Source organism: Danio aesculapii, chromosome 17 (genome assembly GCF_903798145.1).
Source record: "Danio aesculapii chromosome 17, fDanAes4.1, whole genome shotgun sequence".
Lineage (NCBI taxonomy): Eukaryota > Metazoa > Chordata > Actinopteri > Cypriniformes > Danionidae > Danio > Danio aesculapii.
Genome location: NC_079451.1, coordinates 36,747,052 through 36,764,213, shown reverse-complemented (window position 1 = coordinate 36,764,213; position 17,162 = coordinate 36,747,052). Strand labels below are relative to the sequence as shown.

At 34.6% G+C, this 17,162-nt stretch overlaps 1 protein-coding gene across 2 annotated transcripts; it reads left to right on the top strand.

The window, feature by feature from the left end:
• The first annotated feature begins 385 nt into the window (after positions 1-385).
• Positions 386-17,092, top strand: znf395a (zinc finger protein 395a). 2 transcript variants are annotated; one of them, XM_056476724.1, is made up of 10 exons: positions 386-486; positions 4,668-4,902; positions 6,439-6,626; positions 8,148-8,254; positions 9,725-9,918; positions 10,503-10,603; positions 10,695-10,929; positions 12,954-13,052; positions 13,881-13,999; positions 15,740-17,092. In XM_056476724.1, the coding sequence occupies exons 2-10, from the start codon at positions 4,747-4,749 to the stop codon at positions 15,849-15,851; spliced, it is 1,311 nt and encodes a 436-aa protein (XP_056332699.1). In that variant the 5' UTR covers positions 386-486; positions 4,668-4,746; the 3' UTR covers positions 15,852-17,092. The 2 variants fall into 2 exon arrangements, with proteins under 2 accessions (XP_056332699.1, XP_056332700.1); XM_056476725.1 differs by lacking the exon at positions 386-486 and adding an exon at positions 493-596.
• The last annotated feature ends 70 nt before the right edge of the window (positions 17,093-17,162 follow it).

Sequence of the window (17,162 nt, the reverse complement as noted above, 5' to 3'; positions counted from 1 at the left end):
ACAGTGCGCCGTCTGTGTCCATTGTGTTTCTTGACCGTTCCTCAACTTCTGCGTAAACAAGTTGGAATTGTAGGGCGTGTGTCTTGGAAAGCGCTTCTTAGCCAATCAGCGTCGACCTCCCTACCACATGGTCTGGTTGTTTACTACAAGAGCAGAAGCCCGCTAGAAGGCGCCGAGTGGAAAACCTGGCACTGGATTACTCTATAACGGCTCATGATAATTAAACAAATGTGAATATTAAAACGACATTAAACCGTAAGTTCTGCTTAAGTGAACGTTGTGGATTATTACAGATGTATTTAAAAGTAGCGTTATTATTGTCATCGTGCTTTAGCAAGCATTGTTTGCACGTTACTGTACGAAATCCAGGCCGGGATTTCGAATAGCTGAACACAAGCCGTTCTGGGCTCTGAAAAAGGACATTTTCAAGTTACAGCCGGTCAGAGCGAGCCTTGTGGAAAGGGGGTGTGTTGAAAATTGGCAAAGGTACGTGCGCAACGTTCATTGAAAGTTTTTCTCTGCGTTTAAATGCATTTGTGTTTTATCGTGTCGTTGTGTGCTTCTCTAACAAGACTGTGTTGTTCGATGCCATTGCGGTAAGTGTATTATTACTGTGAATTAACATGAAGGGGCTGTTTAGATGTTTGCGGCTTGTTTGTGTGTGATGCCGTGCTTCGATGTTATGAGTATGACCGTTTTAGTTGTTCTGCACGGATTCGGTATTTACACTACTGTGAACTTTTGTGTTTAGTGTGGAAAACAGTTTTACACAAGAATAAAAAAAAAACAAAGTGAGCAGGTTAATTAATTCGTATTTATAATCTGCAAAAAAACCCGAACTTTTTCAAATGAGAAGAGATTAGCTGTCCAGCTGCTACATTGTGGTCATTTTTGCTAAGACAGCATTATTTACGCTTTTGATTGAATAGTGGACGGATAATCTGCTCCTGCTGCGCGTTCTGGTTGCGTCTGCGAGAGCGAGCATGTGCCGAGCCGCTCACGCGCTGATATTAAATGCTCTGAATTCAGCGATGTTCATTTCCTGGCGAACGGTTCCTTTGAGTTGGATCTCCTCAATGATTTGATTGAGCCAGTTCACAAACAGATCTGATATGTAATGACTCGGGTATGCTGTACAAGAGTTGTTTTATCATGCAAACAAATGCAGCACACTTACAAATCTTTTAATAATCTCCGTGTTATAAGAGAAATGTGTTTTAATGCAAGTAGTTTTATTATATGAATCAAATCTACTTGTGTATGACCTGGGATTCGTTCAAGTGTGCACGTATGCAACCTTATTGATATAAACAGCTCTGTGAGCCTAAATGGCGTCTTTGGAATGTTTTAGAAACATGCAATATGCCACGCCGGTGTGAGAGGGCACATGCGGTGACGTAATTACGTTATGACGCAATAATAGCCTAATCGTTGTGGAACCGGTTCTTTTCCAGAAAGCAACCCAAAAGAACCGATTAACGACGAAGTTCACCTCTAACGCCGAGTCTACGGAACATTCACCAAAAAAAAAAAAAAAAAAAAAATATATATATATATATATATATTTGCAAATTTAACAGGTTATGGATTTGCTTTAATTTGAAGAATTTACTTTAAATGCTAAGAATTGTTTATTTTAAGATGCGAAAACAACCACATAATTTTGAATGACTTGCATCTGTTGCTTATACTGTACCGTCTACTACTGTACATTCTTCCTAAACCATGCATATTGTGCAACACTGCCATTAATTAAAGGGCAAACCACAATATAAAGTGATACAACACTAAAATACTAAACTAAAATTGTAATATAATTTTAATGATTTGCACAGTATTCTCTGCTCTTTTATTATTATTATTATTATTATTATTATTATTATTATTATTATTTGTTCCTGCAGCTGAATCAATATATTTAGAAAATGTTATTGTGAAGGTCTTTTTAAAATAGCATGATATATTATAGAGCTTGTAGTATCAATTCATCTTTATTTATATTGCGCTTTTTACAATGTAGATCGTGTCAAATTTTGATAGATTGTATCAGATTAGTATAATATAAGTACACAGGGGTGTAGCAACCATGGGGGATATGTCCTTGTCACTTTTAGAGACAGACCATTTAGAAACAAGTGATTAATAATTATATGAACGTAAACTTTTGGATTTCATACAGCTGCCACCCCCGCCCACCCACTTTTAGAATGTCTACTAAGCCCCTGCAAGTACATTTTCTTTCAGAGATTAAATATTTTTAATTTGTTGCCCTAGAAATTGTGCTTATTTTGTTTGTAACGTAAATATATTTATTGTAATTTAGATTCTTTTATGGCGTTCTTATGTATACCATAATACTGATAGAATTTTCTTTAGTAATGTTTTCCAATATATTCCATCATCTAACTACAGCATGTTCAGTATTTATAAATTAGTTTACAATTCATACAAGTTTAGATGAAGCATGTCATCTCATTCACCTCCATTGTTGCAATAAATTTAACTTATAATAAAAATAAAAGCAGTATTCTCTTTCCCATGCTTTCGAATGTGTATTATTTGACAAACAAAGGCAATTTGCAAGTCAATAAGTGGCAATTTCTCTGAATCATCATTTACTGGAATGGTGGTAACCTTATACTTGACTGCAGCTAGTAATAATGGTCATGTAGTAATTACCAATTCCTCTGAACCCTTTGGTGAACAGGGCCCAGCATGACCAGAAATGTTAATGTCTTGCATCAGTTTAAAGTAGTTCATTCTGTGCTGACAGTGACTCACGGTCATTCAGTTACACGTAAACTTTTACATTTGCATCATTTGTCATGTGATTTCTTAATAGTTTGACGTTTGTTTGACAATTGCCAGATGTTTCAAGTAAAAATGGTTGGTGATTCACAATGATTTCACTGATCAGATTCAACAGGTGACCGCAACAATGACAACAGCCCTTTTGGTCATGGTGTCATCTAAAAAATAATGATACATAATATTTTGCAAGATACTAGGTTAATTAGGTTAACTAGGCAAGTTATGGTAATTAGGCAAATCATTGTATAACAGTGGCTTGTTCTGTAGACAATCAAAAAAAAAAAAAAAAAAAAAAAAATATATATATATATATATATATATATATTCAGGGTATCTGCGGGGTCTTAAATGTCTTGAATCTCAAAAGCTAAATTTTAGGCCTTAAATGGTCTTAAACTACTGAAATATTGTGTTGTAGGTCTTCAATCTTTTTTTAACAGGTCGTAATTTCCCTTTCGTTCATATATAGCAACCCAATCTGGCCATTAACATCCATACAGTCACCCATCTCAATAAAAATGTTAACTTTTATTTAAAAAGAGTATTTAATTACTTTCCTTACAGTAACATTTGCTTAAAAGTTCTCCATTTATTTACCGCTATTTTTTTATTATTAAATTATTATTATTGTAGACTGAAGTAATTGACAGCTATGTTTTTATTTTATTCTTAGTAAGGGTTAAAGCTTTATTATGATTGATTATTATTACATTTATTCAATTAAAATAATTTTTTAATAGGGCTAGTGAATTTTTTTTCTAACTGGGATATTAAAAAAAAATCTTTAGCATTTAGCCATGTATAAGTCTAAAATTTCATTCATAATGGTCTTAAAAATGTCTTTAAAAGTCTTGAATTTAACTTGGTGAAACCTGCAGAAACCCTGACATTGCTTAAGGTTCTAATAATTTTGACCTTAAAATGGTTTTAAAAAATTAAAAACTGCTTTTTATTCTGGACAAAATAAAACAAATAAGACTTTCTTCAGAAGAAAAAATATTGTAGAAAATACTAGGGCTGCACAATATACGGTTTCAGCCACATCGCAGGATAGGCAAATCCTGAGTCTGTATAATATTTGACAATTTTTGGCTTTTTTCTAGTCCACAAATCTCAATTTCAAAGCGAAAACAAGATTATTTTACTTGCCTTATTGGCAGAATATTTTGCTTGTTTTAAGTTCATACACTCAATCAACATAATTTTGACCGATTACATCTGAAAGTAAAACTAAAATATTATAACTTGATTTAAGAATTTAGTTATTTGGACTAGAAATGAGACAAAAACTTTCTTAGACCTTTTGTCTCATTTCTATTCCAAATAACTAAATTCCTACATTTCAAAAGTAAGTCCAAGGCACTTGAAAAATGTGGGAAAAATATTAAAAAGCCTTTATTGACATGGCTATTCCTTAAAACTGCCATATCCTTTAAAAATTCCTTAAATGGAACAATTCAAACTATTCTGGTGAAACTATTCGTATCGCAATATATATTGCAGGAAAATAAAATATTGCAATATCAAATTTTTCTATCATGCAGCCCTAGAAATTACTGTGAAAAATTCCCTGCTTTGTTAAACATAATAAAATAATTAAAAGAATATTTGAAAAAGAAAAAAAAATCAGGAGGGCTAATCATTATGACTTCAACTGTATGAGCTTATCTTAAATATAAGATTGTATGTCATCAATACAATATTTTGTTAATATTTAAAACTATTCATTGTATTTCAATCTACTGATATCAATATTTAGAGAACGGGCTGTCTAAATGATGACCTTTTGTGCATATTAAAAGTGACACAACATTGTATTAATATTTATTTGTTGTTTGTTTGTATCTTCTCTTTAGCTTCCGGTTTGTTGTTTGAAAAGTGCTGCTGAATCTCCACCTGGAGTTCCTTTAAAGCAGTAGAGAAGATAGAAGGTGCATGGAACAGAAAATGGTACCGAAGACCAGACTTGGGAAGCGGTCACCGCTGGGCACCCTTGTGTGTGGTTCCTCAGCGGATGGCCTGACAGAAACAGGAGCACATGGATGCCAGGACGGTGGGCTTCACAGAAGCAAACTTTACCCAGGACAGAAGGTTAGCAGTGTTTTTATGTTCACACCAAGAATAGCATTGATATTCTTGGTTATGATATTGGCATCCACTCCAGCAGTTGGCAATGTTCTGTTTATTCTAAGTGCGGAAGTATTAGCATCTGCCACTTTAAGTAGGATGGCTTTTGATTGGCTATTAATGTTTTATCTTCATTTACTTTCTCAAAAGGATTGCATTAGTGTTTAATGTGCTGTTGTAGTTGTAATGTGAACTCTGGTATTCTTTTCCAGTTTCAACTAATAGAAAACATTTATGCATTTAAACATTCATTTTAGGCACTGTTCCACTGCATGGTATGTTGGGTTAAGGTACAGTGGGTGTTTTCACTGCTTTCTGTACCTAGTATGGGTGAGGTAGCTTCCAAGCGAGCTGTAGCTTTACCGAAATGTGATGTATACACACTGACGATCACTGAGTAGTCCTAGAGAAAAGCAGATTTACACAGCAGTGACATATATGGGCCAATCCATCACTGTCGATGATCTCCATATAAACTACACACATTTTCTTAAACGTTGCATACGTAGTCACAGTAAAAATTCAGATTTGCATTTTCACTGACCCAGAAAGCAGTTTTCATGCATAACTATAATGAAGCTTTAGTCTTTTTATTCTCAGTGTCATTATTTCTGTTACAAAATGAAGTAAATTAAGCTTTTATAAGTATTTTTAGATGAGTTGGTGGTGTTTTTGTCGTCAGATGAACTGTTTAATCAATCAGTCAGTCATGAAAACCAACACAGAAATAAATTTGCCATTGAATCAGTGGCTCGAGATTCGTTCAAAAATACTGATTCATCCAGTCATGTTGTCAGTCATTCAAACCTATATTTAAAAAAATGTACATAGATAATGGGGCTGCATTATATTGGAAAAAAAATGACATCGCGTTATATTGTTTTACCACAATATATATTGACATATGAAGAAAATTTCACCTGAGGATAGCTCTATTTGAAGAAAAAAAAAAAGAAGTCTCTAATATAGATTGACTAGAATGATCTAGTCTTTTTCCATGCATTCCATCTGCGTAACCTATAACAAATTGCATGCAAAAATAAATGAATAAACTGTGCTTTATGGCTTACCAGGGATTCAAGCAGTATTCAAGAACAGACATTGAACAATCGAATGTAAAATAACACGGTCATCCTTGTATAAATAATTAAAAAATCATATATTAATCTATTAATCTTTACTAGATGATCGAATAAGTTCCGCTGTGGTCAATAAATTAATGACCACAGCCCTGATTAATAAAAGGACTAAGCCGAAAAGAAAATGAATAAATGATCTAATCCTGCGATTTATATTGTTCAGCCCTAATAGGTAATGGTATTGTGCATTTAGTTTAGTTGTCGATTCACAAAACAATCCTGTTTCTTAATGTCTCTTGCAGCTCTAATAGTTCTAAACCCCGATGTGAACGTGCCCATAAGCCAAATATGAATGGTATTCACAGCTAGGTGTGTCCGCACACCGCCTGCTTCACTGTGTTCTTCTCCTGATATGTTTCAGGTGTATGTGCACTGCGGAGGGCAGGAATGTGGAGGTGTGGTGGAACAGCATAACCACGTGGACAACGAGGTGTCAATCTTCCTTCCCCAGCTCAACCAGCATGTTCACCGCAAGCTGGAAGACGTGTGGACAAGCCCAACGTCCAGTTCTACCTCTTCAGTCTCTTCGTCCATCGACGTGCCAAGAAGGTAAATCTTGTTTTAGATGACGAATGCTGACCTGACTAATGCACAAGCGCTAAATTAGTTCCCACGGGACACTAGAATTTAATAATAAAAAGTCTATTCCAGACATTGAAAGTCAGGGAATTGTATGCATTTATTTTGGTCCGGCTCATGGAATGTCAGGGATTTTTGTTTGTCATTTGAAATTTTACTTCTTATTTATGAAATATATTTTGTTCTGTACTGTTTACTATGTTGTTTTACATCTTTTGAATGTTGTAATGGTTAGGCTATTTTTAACTACAATTTAATTCCCTTTCCACTTATCAACATGCAATCAAAAGCAGTCATCAGGCTGTACCTGTTAAAATACTCACTTTTTCTTGCTCAATCAATTCCTCCTGGATTTTGCAGATAAATTTTGCCTGTCTGTTTGTCAATGTTCTATCTATCTATCTATCTATCTATCTATCTATCTATCTATCTATCTATCTATCTATCTATCTATCTATCTATCTATCTATCTATCTATCTATCTATCTATCTATCTATCTATCTATCTATCTATCTATCTATCTATCTATCTATCTATCTATCTATCTATCTATCTATCTATCTATCTATCTATCTATCTATCTATCTTCCCATTTTCTGTTTCAGAGAGAAGATTTTTGAACACATTTCTAAACATAATAGTTTTAATAACTCATTTTTAATAACTGATTTATTTTATCTTTGCCATGATGACAGTACATAATATTTTACTAGATATTTTTCAAGACACTTTACAGCTTAGGGACAAAGGCTTAACTAAGTTAATTAGGTTAACTAGGCGAGTTATTGTATAATGGTGGTTTGTTCTATAGACTGTCGAAAAAAAATATATAGCTTAAAGGGGCTAATAATTTTGACCTTAAAATGGATAAAAAAACGAAAAGCTGCTTTTATTCTAGCTGAAATAAACAAATAAGAGTTTCTCCAGAAGAAAAAATATTATCAGACATACTGTGAAAAAAAAAAAAAATTAAAAAGGGGGCTAATAATTCTGACTTCAACTGTATCTATCATTTATTTTTATGGTCCAAAATGACTGATTTTGTGGTGCCGTTTCTCAAAATTGGGTCAATATTTGTGCCGTTTTCTTGTCGATTGCTGTGGCTGAATTTGCATTGCAATAATCTATGGAAAATGTGTGCAAATTAAAAAGAAAAATCTCAGTTTTGTGCAGTGTGCTTGAGTTTGTGTTAAATTAAACACTCACACAAAACGAGATTGCTCAACGCCTGCTTTAGTCACTATGAACAGCTGCATGTACAGTCTTCACTGCAGTCGAAAAGCAACTTGTACAGAATTGCTTATTACATTTTTATATATAATTTCAGAAGAGCTGCTCTAAACGATGCTCTAAATTGCTTGATTTCTGCTTTAAATTCAGCACTCACAGAATGTCAAAATGCATTATAGGCCATGGAAATTCAGCATTTTATTCAGTGAATATTGTCTTGGAGTGGGAACCCTGATTCTAACTCTACTTCAATGTTGCAGGAGTGTGGAGGCAGTGGACATGGATGAGATTATGGCTGCAATGGTGCTCACAAGTCTGTCTTGCAGTCCAGTCGTCCAGCACTCAACCCAGGGCAGCGTAACTCCGGGTAAGCTGAACATTAAGCTGAACACGTTTGGTGTTTAAGTTACAGTGTGCAAATCTGGCATAAACCAGATGAGATTGCTCAACGCTTGCATTAGTCACAATGAAGAAAACCCGAACAGCTGCACGTCTGCACAGTCATCACTGCAGTCTAAAAGCAAATAGTACAGAATTCCATATTACATGTCTTTTTTATAATTTTAGAAGTATTGCTCTAGAAGTGCTCTAAATGACAACTTTTTAAAATTTATATTCAGTATTTGACTGAATTAAGTTAAATTTTTAATGTGTTTGAAAGAAGTGAGTTATAATTGTCAAGTCTGCATGAATCAAATTGAAATATTTAATATTAATAAAGGTCTTCAGTAATATGAAGTTAAGTCAAGTTGTTACTAGCAATGTTGAGCTGCTCAAATCACCATATTCATTAAACTGTCCTAAAATATGCATCAAAGTACAGTAGAACAGCATTAATTTGAAAATGAAATGTTTTGGAACATTACAAATGTCTTTGTCTCCTGAGAAATTTGTTTTAACATGTATACGGTGGCCGAGAGAGCTTAACATGCTGCAATTTAAAAAAAACACACACAGATTCTATTACAAAAAAACACCAGCAAATTAAAAAAAGATCTTCATCGGTTTGACAGCAAATTCTCACAATGCACACACATTTAAAAAATGTGTTGCATTTACTCGCAACGCAAACCAATTACGAAAACGCATGCAATTTCTCACAACACTTTCAAATGGCAAGGAACACAACAGAGATGTTTCAAGGAGACCTTAAAACGCGAAAGACCCGGCTATTTAGGTTATGGTTATTTATGCTAATAAAATACAAAAGACAAGGGAAACAGGATGTTAAAATAAACAAACAAAAAACTCACATTTCAAAGATCACATACATATTCACTGAGTAATAGTCACGGCACAGAAGCGTCCGTTATGTTTTAGGGACCCTGGACCACAAAACCAGCCTTGCGTTGCACAAGTAGTGGCAATACCCAAAATGTGTTGTATGGGTCAAAATGATGGGACTTTTCTTTTATGCCAAAATTTATTACAATATGAAGTAATCCTACAGTAAATATATCACAACTCAATTTTTGATTGGTAATGTGCATTGCTAAGAAGGTTCATTTTTGAACCTTCAGATTGCAGATTTTTTACATTTGGCCAAATACTGTCCTGGCTTTTATATTTTATTATATTATATTATATTATATTATATTATATTATATTATATTATATTATATTATATTATATTATATTATATTATATTATATTATATTATATTATATTATATTATATTATATTATATTAATAATGTAATGTAATCAGGTAATATTTTTATATCATATTTAGATTTTTAATATTCATGCATGTTGGAACATGTTAAGCATTACAGGACATGTAGTTTTTGTTAAAGCGCATCTACTCATTGACCTCTGTTATTCTTTGTGTGTATTAGCTTTGTGTGGGATAGAAAATGGTGGTAGTGAACTGTCTGATGGAGGCTATTGGAGTTGCGACCATGGAAACGGAAGCCCTGCCCCTTCTCCACCCATTGAGGAGACTGACAAGAGCAACCCTCATGCTGATGAAGGCCTGGACATGGAAATGGACCAAATGTTGTTCAATGAGCCAACACCAAGAAAACGCAAGGTACACTGGAGACATATTTCTGTATATACACACATTAGATGTTGGGTGTTGATTTATAGGCTGTGTAGATTATTTGTTTTGTTGCAGTTCTGAATGTTTTCACCAGATTGTGATATTTAATTACAAAAGTGCCAGAAGTAGTCACAAGAGATCCACAAAGTCACAATTCTGAGTTCATATTTAGCATTCATAACCTTTTGGACCAAATTAACAGATAAATAATCTGATTTGTGAGACATAAACACAGAATTACAAGCATGTCAGAATTGCGAAAAAGTCTCAGAGTTGTTAAAATGTTTGTTTATATTTTGCAATTTAGAATTTCCACCAATTTAAGAGAGAAATATTAATTTTTAAGACATAAACTTCAAAGATAAACTCAGTCATGATTGCAAGAAAGCATAGAATTAACAAAAAAATATATATTCAATTCATATTTTGCAACAAATTTCTAATTTAATCAAAAGAATTATCAGAATTGTGAACTATAAACTCACAACTGAGTAGATGCATGTACACAATTTCAGTGTTTGCTTATACATTATTCACAATATTTATATTTGGTGTGTTTTTCTACAATCTAGAACTCTGTCAAAGTAGCATATCGCTGCTTATGGCCAAATTGTGGAAAGGTCCTGACCACAGTAGTGGGCATCAAACGTCACATCCGAAATTCTCATCTTGGGTAAGCTAAGCATTACACACACGACAATAATCTAACAGCAGTGTCTAACCAACACATTCTGGTAAACATTCACATGCGTTTGTTCCTGCAGACAAAGTGATGAGCACTCCCAAAGGGAAGAAGACTTCTACTACACTGAAGTCTATCAGGATTTCGAGCAGACGGCTCCTCCTGGCGGCCACCGGGCGTCCTGCACTTCTCCATCCCCCAGCCCGAGCCAACACACACCACCTTCTCCCTCCAGCCCGGACACACTCCAGCCCAGCCCGCTCAGCCAGTCTGCCCCGGGCAGCTTCTGGCAGGTCCATTCAGAGCACTCCTACCAGGTAAGATCATTTACATTGTGCTGATGTAATTAAAGAGCAGGTTTCCCTCGAAGGCCTTTCACTGCCATCAAAGATCTGATTGGTGTCACATGGCACTGTTTGCATGTTGTCCTAACTCAATTATGGACCCAGACTCTGATAATGCATTTACAATGTGGATGATTATCTAGTAAAAGTTACTTATTATAATAAGAAAAATTACAAACACACACATGTATATACAGTGCTCTCATATATGAATATACCCCATTATGAAAATGAATACTTGAATCCATTTCTCAGTAAATATAGGCAATGTATTTTGGTGCACTTTTACAAAACTGATTTATTACACATTTATTTATTAAAATAATATTTTAGTCACCAAACATATTTAGAAACTGAAAGATAATACAATTAAATTCAAGCAAAATATAGAAAAATTTTTTTACAACCTACAAAATTTCAACTAAATTTTTCAGTTATTTTGCTTCTATTGATTTTTCCTCTTTTTAAAGTTTTTATTTAATATTTTTCCATAACATATAAGTTTGGGTGTACTAGTTTGTGGACCGTTATCGTAAGTTATTTTGTTAGATAAGCTCCAGATTTGACTTCAGTACTGACTAATCTAATGTATATGCACAAATATAATATTGTATAGCTTCCTATTAAAATATGAATTTAAAAGAGAGATTTGTGAGGGGTGTACTTATATACGCTGAGCATTGTACATGCATACATACAAACATAAGTATGGGTATGTGCATACATGCATCATGTATGTTTTTAATAGGGGTGGGCATATTGATCCTAAAATTTCGATAATGGTTTATATATATAGATATAGATATAGATAGATAGATAGATAGATAGATAGATAGATAGATAGATAGATAGATAGATAGATAGATAGATAGATAGATAGATAGATAGATAGATAGATAGATAGATAGATAGATAGATAGATAGATAGATAGATAGATAGATAGATAGATTGATTGATTGATCACTAATTAAAAAAAAAATAATAATAAAAAAACATGATCAAATCTCTTTAAAATATTCAATTTAAAGTGCCGGTATCGATATCAACAAAACTTCTCTTGAAATACTTGATATTGCATCAAAAAGAAAAGAATCGGTATCCCCATTCCTAGTTTCTAAAACAATAGCTGAATTTTGTATGCAAATTTTTATCTTGCAATTTTTTTAGTTATAGACTTTCAATTGTAAGACATAAACTCAGAATTATAAGGAATACAGTCAAAATTGTAAGACAGCCTATACATTTTCAACTTCTATATCCAATACTTATACTTATTTGCACCAAACTGAGAGAAATGTATATTGGCATTGTCACAAATTTGAGTTTATAATTGGCAGCTCTGGTGTTTATTTTTATTTTATTTTTTTTATCAAATTGCAAGAAAAATATTCAGAATTCTTAAAACATTCTAAAACAAATGCAAGAAATAATCAGAATTGTTATAAAGACTCACAATTTTAAGAACAATTCTGAGTTTGTCAGTGTTTCACTGAAAGTCACAATTATTCCAAAAACTTAATTATTCGCTATTGAAAAAAATAATATGTTGAATTCTGATTTTTTTTTTTATTTGAAAGATTAAGAGAAAAAAATTAAATGGGTGCTCAGCCAAACAACAAAATGTGCAAAAATATTCATAAAGGTGGCAACATCAAAGCTCCAAAAATATACATGTATTACCTTAAAAAAGCTATCACAAAACATGAGTTTTGAGCACTGCGGTTCTTCATCAGACAATATAGCAGGTTGCTCTTTTATACACCTCTGGAAGGAAAAAAATGCAAAAAATAAAATAAAGGTACAATTCAAAATAAACATGTTCAATTCTGACTTTTTCCCCCATCTGATTGACTAAGAGAAATACACATTCAGAATCTAATTGTATTAGTCTTTATATATAAAATGATGGAAATGCTCTGCATGGATTTTCCCTCTTTGTTATCGGAGCCAAATGAGAATACCAAAATAATATTTGATCTCATCTTGTGTTCTTCAGGCTCCTACACCCGTTCAGGTGGTAACCCAGTCTAAACCAGTGCCTGTTCCTGTGTCCTGTCACTGGACTCCATCTCTCACTGTCCACCAGAGCAAACAGGTCAGTTTTTTTTATTATTAACTGATTCTATAATCAAGCACAGACATCTTCTATCTAACTCTGATTGGTTAAGCAATGAGGCTTTCAGAACATACAAAGAGCCACATGGTCTCAGACGTGCTGTGCTTTTGCACTGGAAATGGGAGTGACAAAAATGTTGTTTTTGTGTCGTTTGTCCCTCCCACAACAGATGTTAGTGGTAATACAGTGCCATCTAGTGGAGATGAGGACGCCGTGTTCTCTTTGTCTGAGCACATGCTTGTCACTAGCCTGAAAAATCATGCAGAAACATAAAGATTAGCATATTTTGATCTTATCAATTTTAACATGTATTACTCCCTGATTTATGTCTATTGATATTGTCAAACAAGATCCTTAAAGGGATAGTTCACCCTTAAATTTACTTATGCTCAACTGACTCCAAACCTTGACGAGTTTAATGTTTTTCATTGAACACAGAAGAAAATAATAAAAAGAAGAATGTTGGAAACTGGAAGCCATCGACTTCTATAGTATTATAAAGTCCAGTAGCCATTGACTCCCATAGTGGATATACTATGGAATACAATGGCTACAGGTTTCCAACATTCTTCAAAACAACATCTTTTGTGTTCAACAGAAACACAAGTAGGAGGTGAGTGAACTGTCGCTTTAATAATGCTGCACTGTTTGTACAACAGAGCTGTGTTTTCAACGGTAATGTAACCTGCAGTGCGTCATTCTTTGACTAATGGTGCTCTCTCTTTGTGTCTCTCTCTCTCTCTCTCTCTCTCTCTCTCTCTCTCTCTCTCTCTCTCTCTCTCTCTCTCTCTCTCTGCTGGTCTGCAGGGATCACCGTTCCGCCGTCGGTCAGTCAGTGTTGGTGAACAGTGGCTCCAGAATAACAGCGCCTCCTTCAGGCCGCATCCTGCCAGTGTTTCCCCTCCAAGAAACCATTGCACTTCCAGGTGAGACTCGCTAGCGTGTTCCAGTCGTTCCGACTACCACATTTTAGTGGTGTAATGGGTCACAAATCTCACGGTTATAACAAAAACATATAAAAATATGACAAATAAAATGAAAAAATAATCAGCTGAATAAAAATAAATTGTAAAATATTCAGTACTGTGAAAAAATCTCTACTACTGTTTTCTGATAATGCTAAATCTATAAATCTAACATTATAATTTGTACAACTCATATTTATTTTTAGTCTCATTTTCAATAAAGGACTCTGTTATTCACTCCTAAAACTTCATGTTTCATTGCTAGATGTGTCATTTTTAAAGAATTATTGTGGCATATTTTTGATGGTTGGTATCAAAAATGGTTGGTAATGCATAAATGCAGGCTAAACAAATAGTGACAGAAAACACCCACAAATTAATAACCAACTCCATCTAAGAAACCCATCACATCCACAACTTCCGTCATCATTTATATTTTACAGGAAAGCCTAAATGCTTTCATACATGTAGATTAATCCTAAATTTGTAACCATCACAGAGAAATCGCCTTTCAGGTCATTCAAATCACAAGTAAAAAAAAAAAAAGGATTAACCCGCTGGTCATGTGTGTTCCGAATTAACCGTTACACCCAGTGCTTGATTTGTTAATCGCGGAAGAAAGTGAAAGTGAACAGCAGACAAGGAGGAGGGCGGTTGAGGAGGGGATCAGTAAAATGAGGTGCCGGATCAGATTTCAGAGGTGCCAGATCCAGCGTGTTCAAATTAAGCCCTGGTTACACCCCTACTACATTTCTACACCTGCGATGACCTTTCTGTTGATGCAACAAAGTGAAAAATAAAAGTATACCGTAAACACACGATGTGTTAAATCTATACAGCCTGCATTACTTTTCTTCTGAATATTTCAGTGTGCAACCATTCAGTTTGTTTTCTGTCATATTTTTTATGGTTGTTTCTGAGAAAGTCTCTTAGTACATAAAGACTGCATTTAATTGATGTATTTTTAAATTAAGCTACATTTATGCATTCATATACGGTCATGTGATCCTTAAGTGTTATACATTTTAAAAGGCATATTTTTAATTGTAATGTTTTGTAATCGAACTGATCACATCACTACTGAATACAAGTATTACTTTAAAAAAAGAAATGACCTACTAACCCCAAATCACTTTAAATATTAAATATGAGTTTGCCCACCTGCATGCCATCAAAAATGTTGGACTTTTTATTCTTCTTCAGTTGAACATAATAGTATTTCATTTAATTCACAGCGGCAGCAGGAGCTTCCCCTACTGAAAAAAAACAGCTTAAACCACCCAAAGCTGCTTGGCTGGTTTTAGCTGGTCAACCAGGCTGGTTTTAGAGGGGTTTTGGCCACTTCCAGGCTGGTTTCCAGCCATTTCCAGCCTGGTCTTAGCTGGTCAGGCAGGGAGATAACCAGCTTGACCAGCCTAACCAGGCTGGGAGCCCAGCAAAGCTGGTTTTAGCTGGTACAGCTAAGACCGGGCTGGAAATGGCTGGTAACCAGCCTGGAAGTGGCCAAAACCCCTCTAAAACCAGCCTGGTTGACCAGCTAACCAGCCTAGTCTGGTTTAAGCTGTTTTTTTCAGTATGGTCCTCTTTCATTTTTAGCTAATTTTATGTTCCTTTTGAAGGTGTTGCAAAAATGTTCATGTCAATGATCTGTATTTAGATTAAATGTGAAATTGATCACTGCTTTATTTTATCTGCTGACAGGAGGATTCGAGGTGAGGCCAAGAAATGCAGGAAGGTGTACGGCATTGAGCACCGAGACCAGTGGTGCACCGCCTGCCGCTGGAAAAAGGCCTGTCAGAGATTCCTCGACTAAAGCCTTCAAGAAATACAAACACTATCCTTACAGAAACCCACAGGAGGGGATCTGACCTGGAACTACGGTTGGAACAAACCAAAAGAGCACCTTTGTGACTTAACTTTTTCTACATTTTATCACGATTACCTGTGCTGTGTTTTATGAGACATGCTAAGGAACCATGATGGTGCTGGAAGAGTGATGAAGCAGATCTCGCAGTCTTCCTGCATCTTATATCAAGACCTGATGAAGTTTTATCCATTTTCGTTTTTTGCAAGCATTAAACAGCCATAATACAACGGCAGACGTCAGATTGTTTGGGTGTAAATCATCAGACACGAATGGAAAGTTTACTCCTCATTCCAGCTCATAAGAGATTACTGCGGTCCATTGCTTTCAGGGGCAAAATCGGCAGCTTTTGGTTAGTTGTAGATAAACAAGAAAGCAGAATTAATGTCTCAATAGCATATAAACGTTGTTTATGTTCATGTATACCATGTTTACCTTTTTATTTTTTTTTTCTTCTTCGCTTTCCAGTGCAAAATTTTGTGTAGCAAACTTTTGAAAAGGAAGAAAAAAAGGATTTTGTATTACGATTTTGATGTCATGTCGTCATCATCGGTGTATTTCTGTCACAGGTTATACTTCTGTGGATATGAGATGATTCATTTTTCTGTCATGTCGATATTATGGAAGTATCCGTGTAAACATGCATGATTTGATACAGTTTATTCCTTTATTTACTTCGATTCGCTCACTGGCTGTTCGTCTTTTATGGATTGCGTTCTTGCCAAAGAGAATCCATCTCCACAAAATAATGTGAAATTAATCTGCTGACCATTCGTGGGATAAATGTAACCAGCTGTTACGATTGGTTCATCTACTCTGGGTCCAAATATTTTCTTATGTTGTAAAACACTTCTATTCGTCAACGTTTCGCGTGTATCTCAACCGTGTAGTCTATCGCCAAGCTCAATGCTTTGACCTCATAAAACTGAATGTAATTTACCCTGAAGATCTCCATAAGTCGTTGTGCATTTCCAACAGTCGGTGTCATATAGGTGTTGGAGGACATTCTAGTCTGAGAGACATTCAGTAAACCTCATAAAGAACAATCTTTTTGTACATTTTTGTAAAGTACTTCCAAAGTGTTTCCTTTAATGAACCGTCTGAGATCTGTTCAAGATAAAAGTATCATTTCTTTTCAACTTATGTTGCTTCATGCCTTTTTAAATAAACTTTTGTGCGAACGAGAACAAGTGTTGCGTTTTTTGTACTTCAAATCAATAATGAACAAAATACTTCAGGACACACAATCATTTGCTGCAT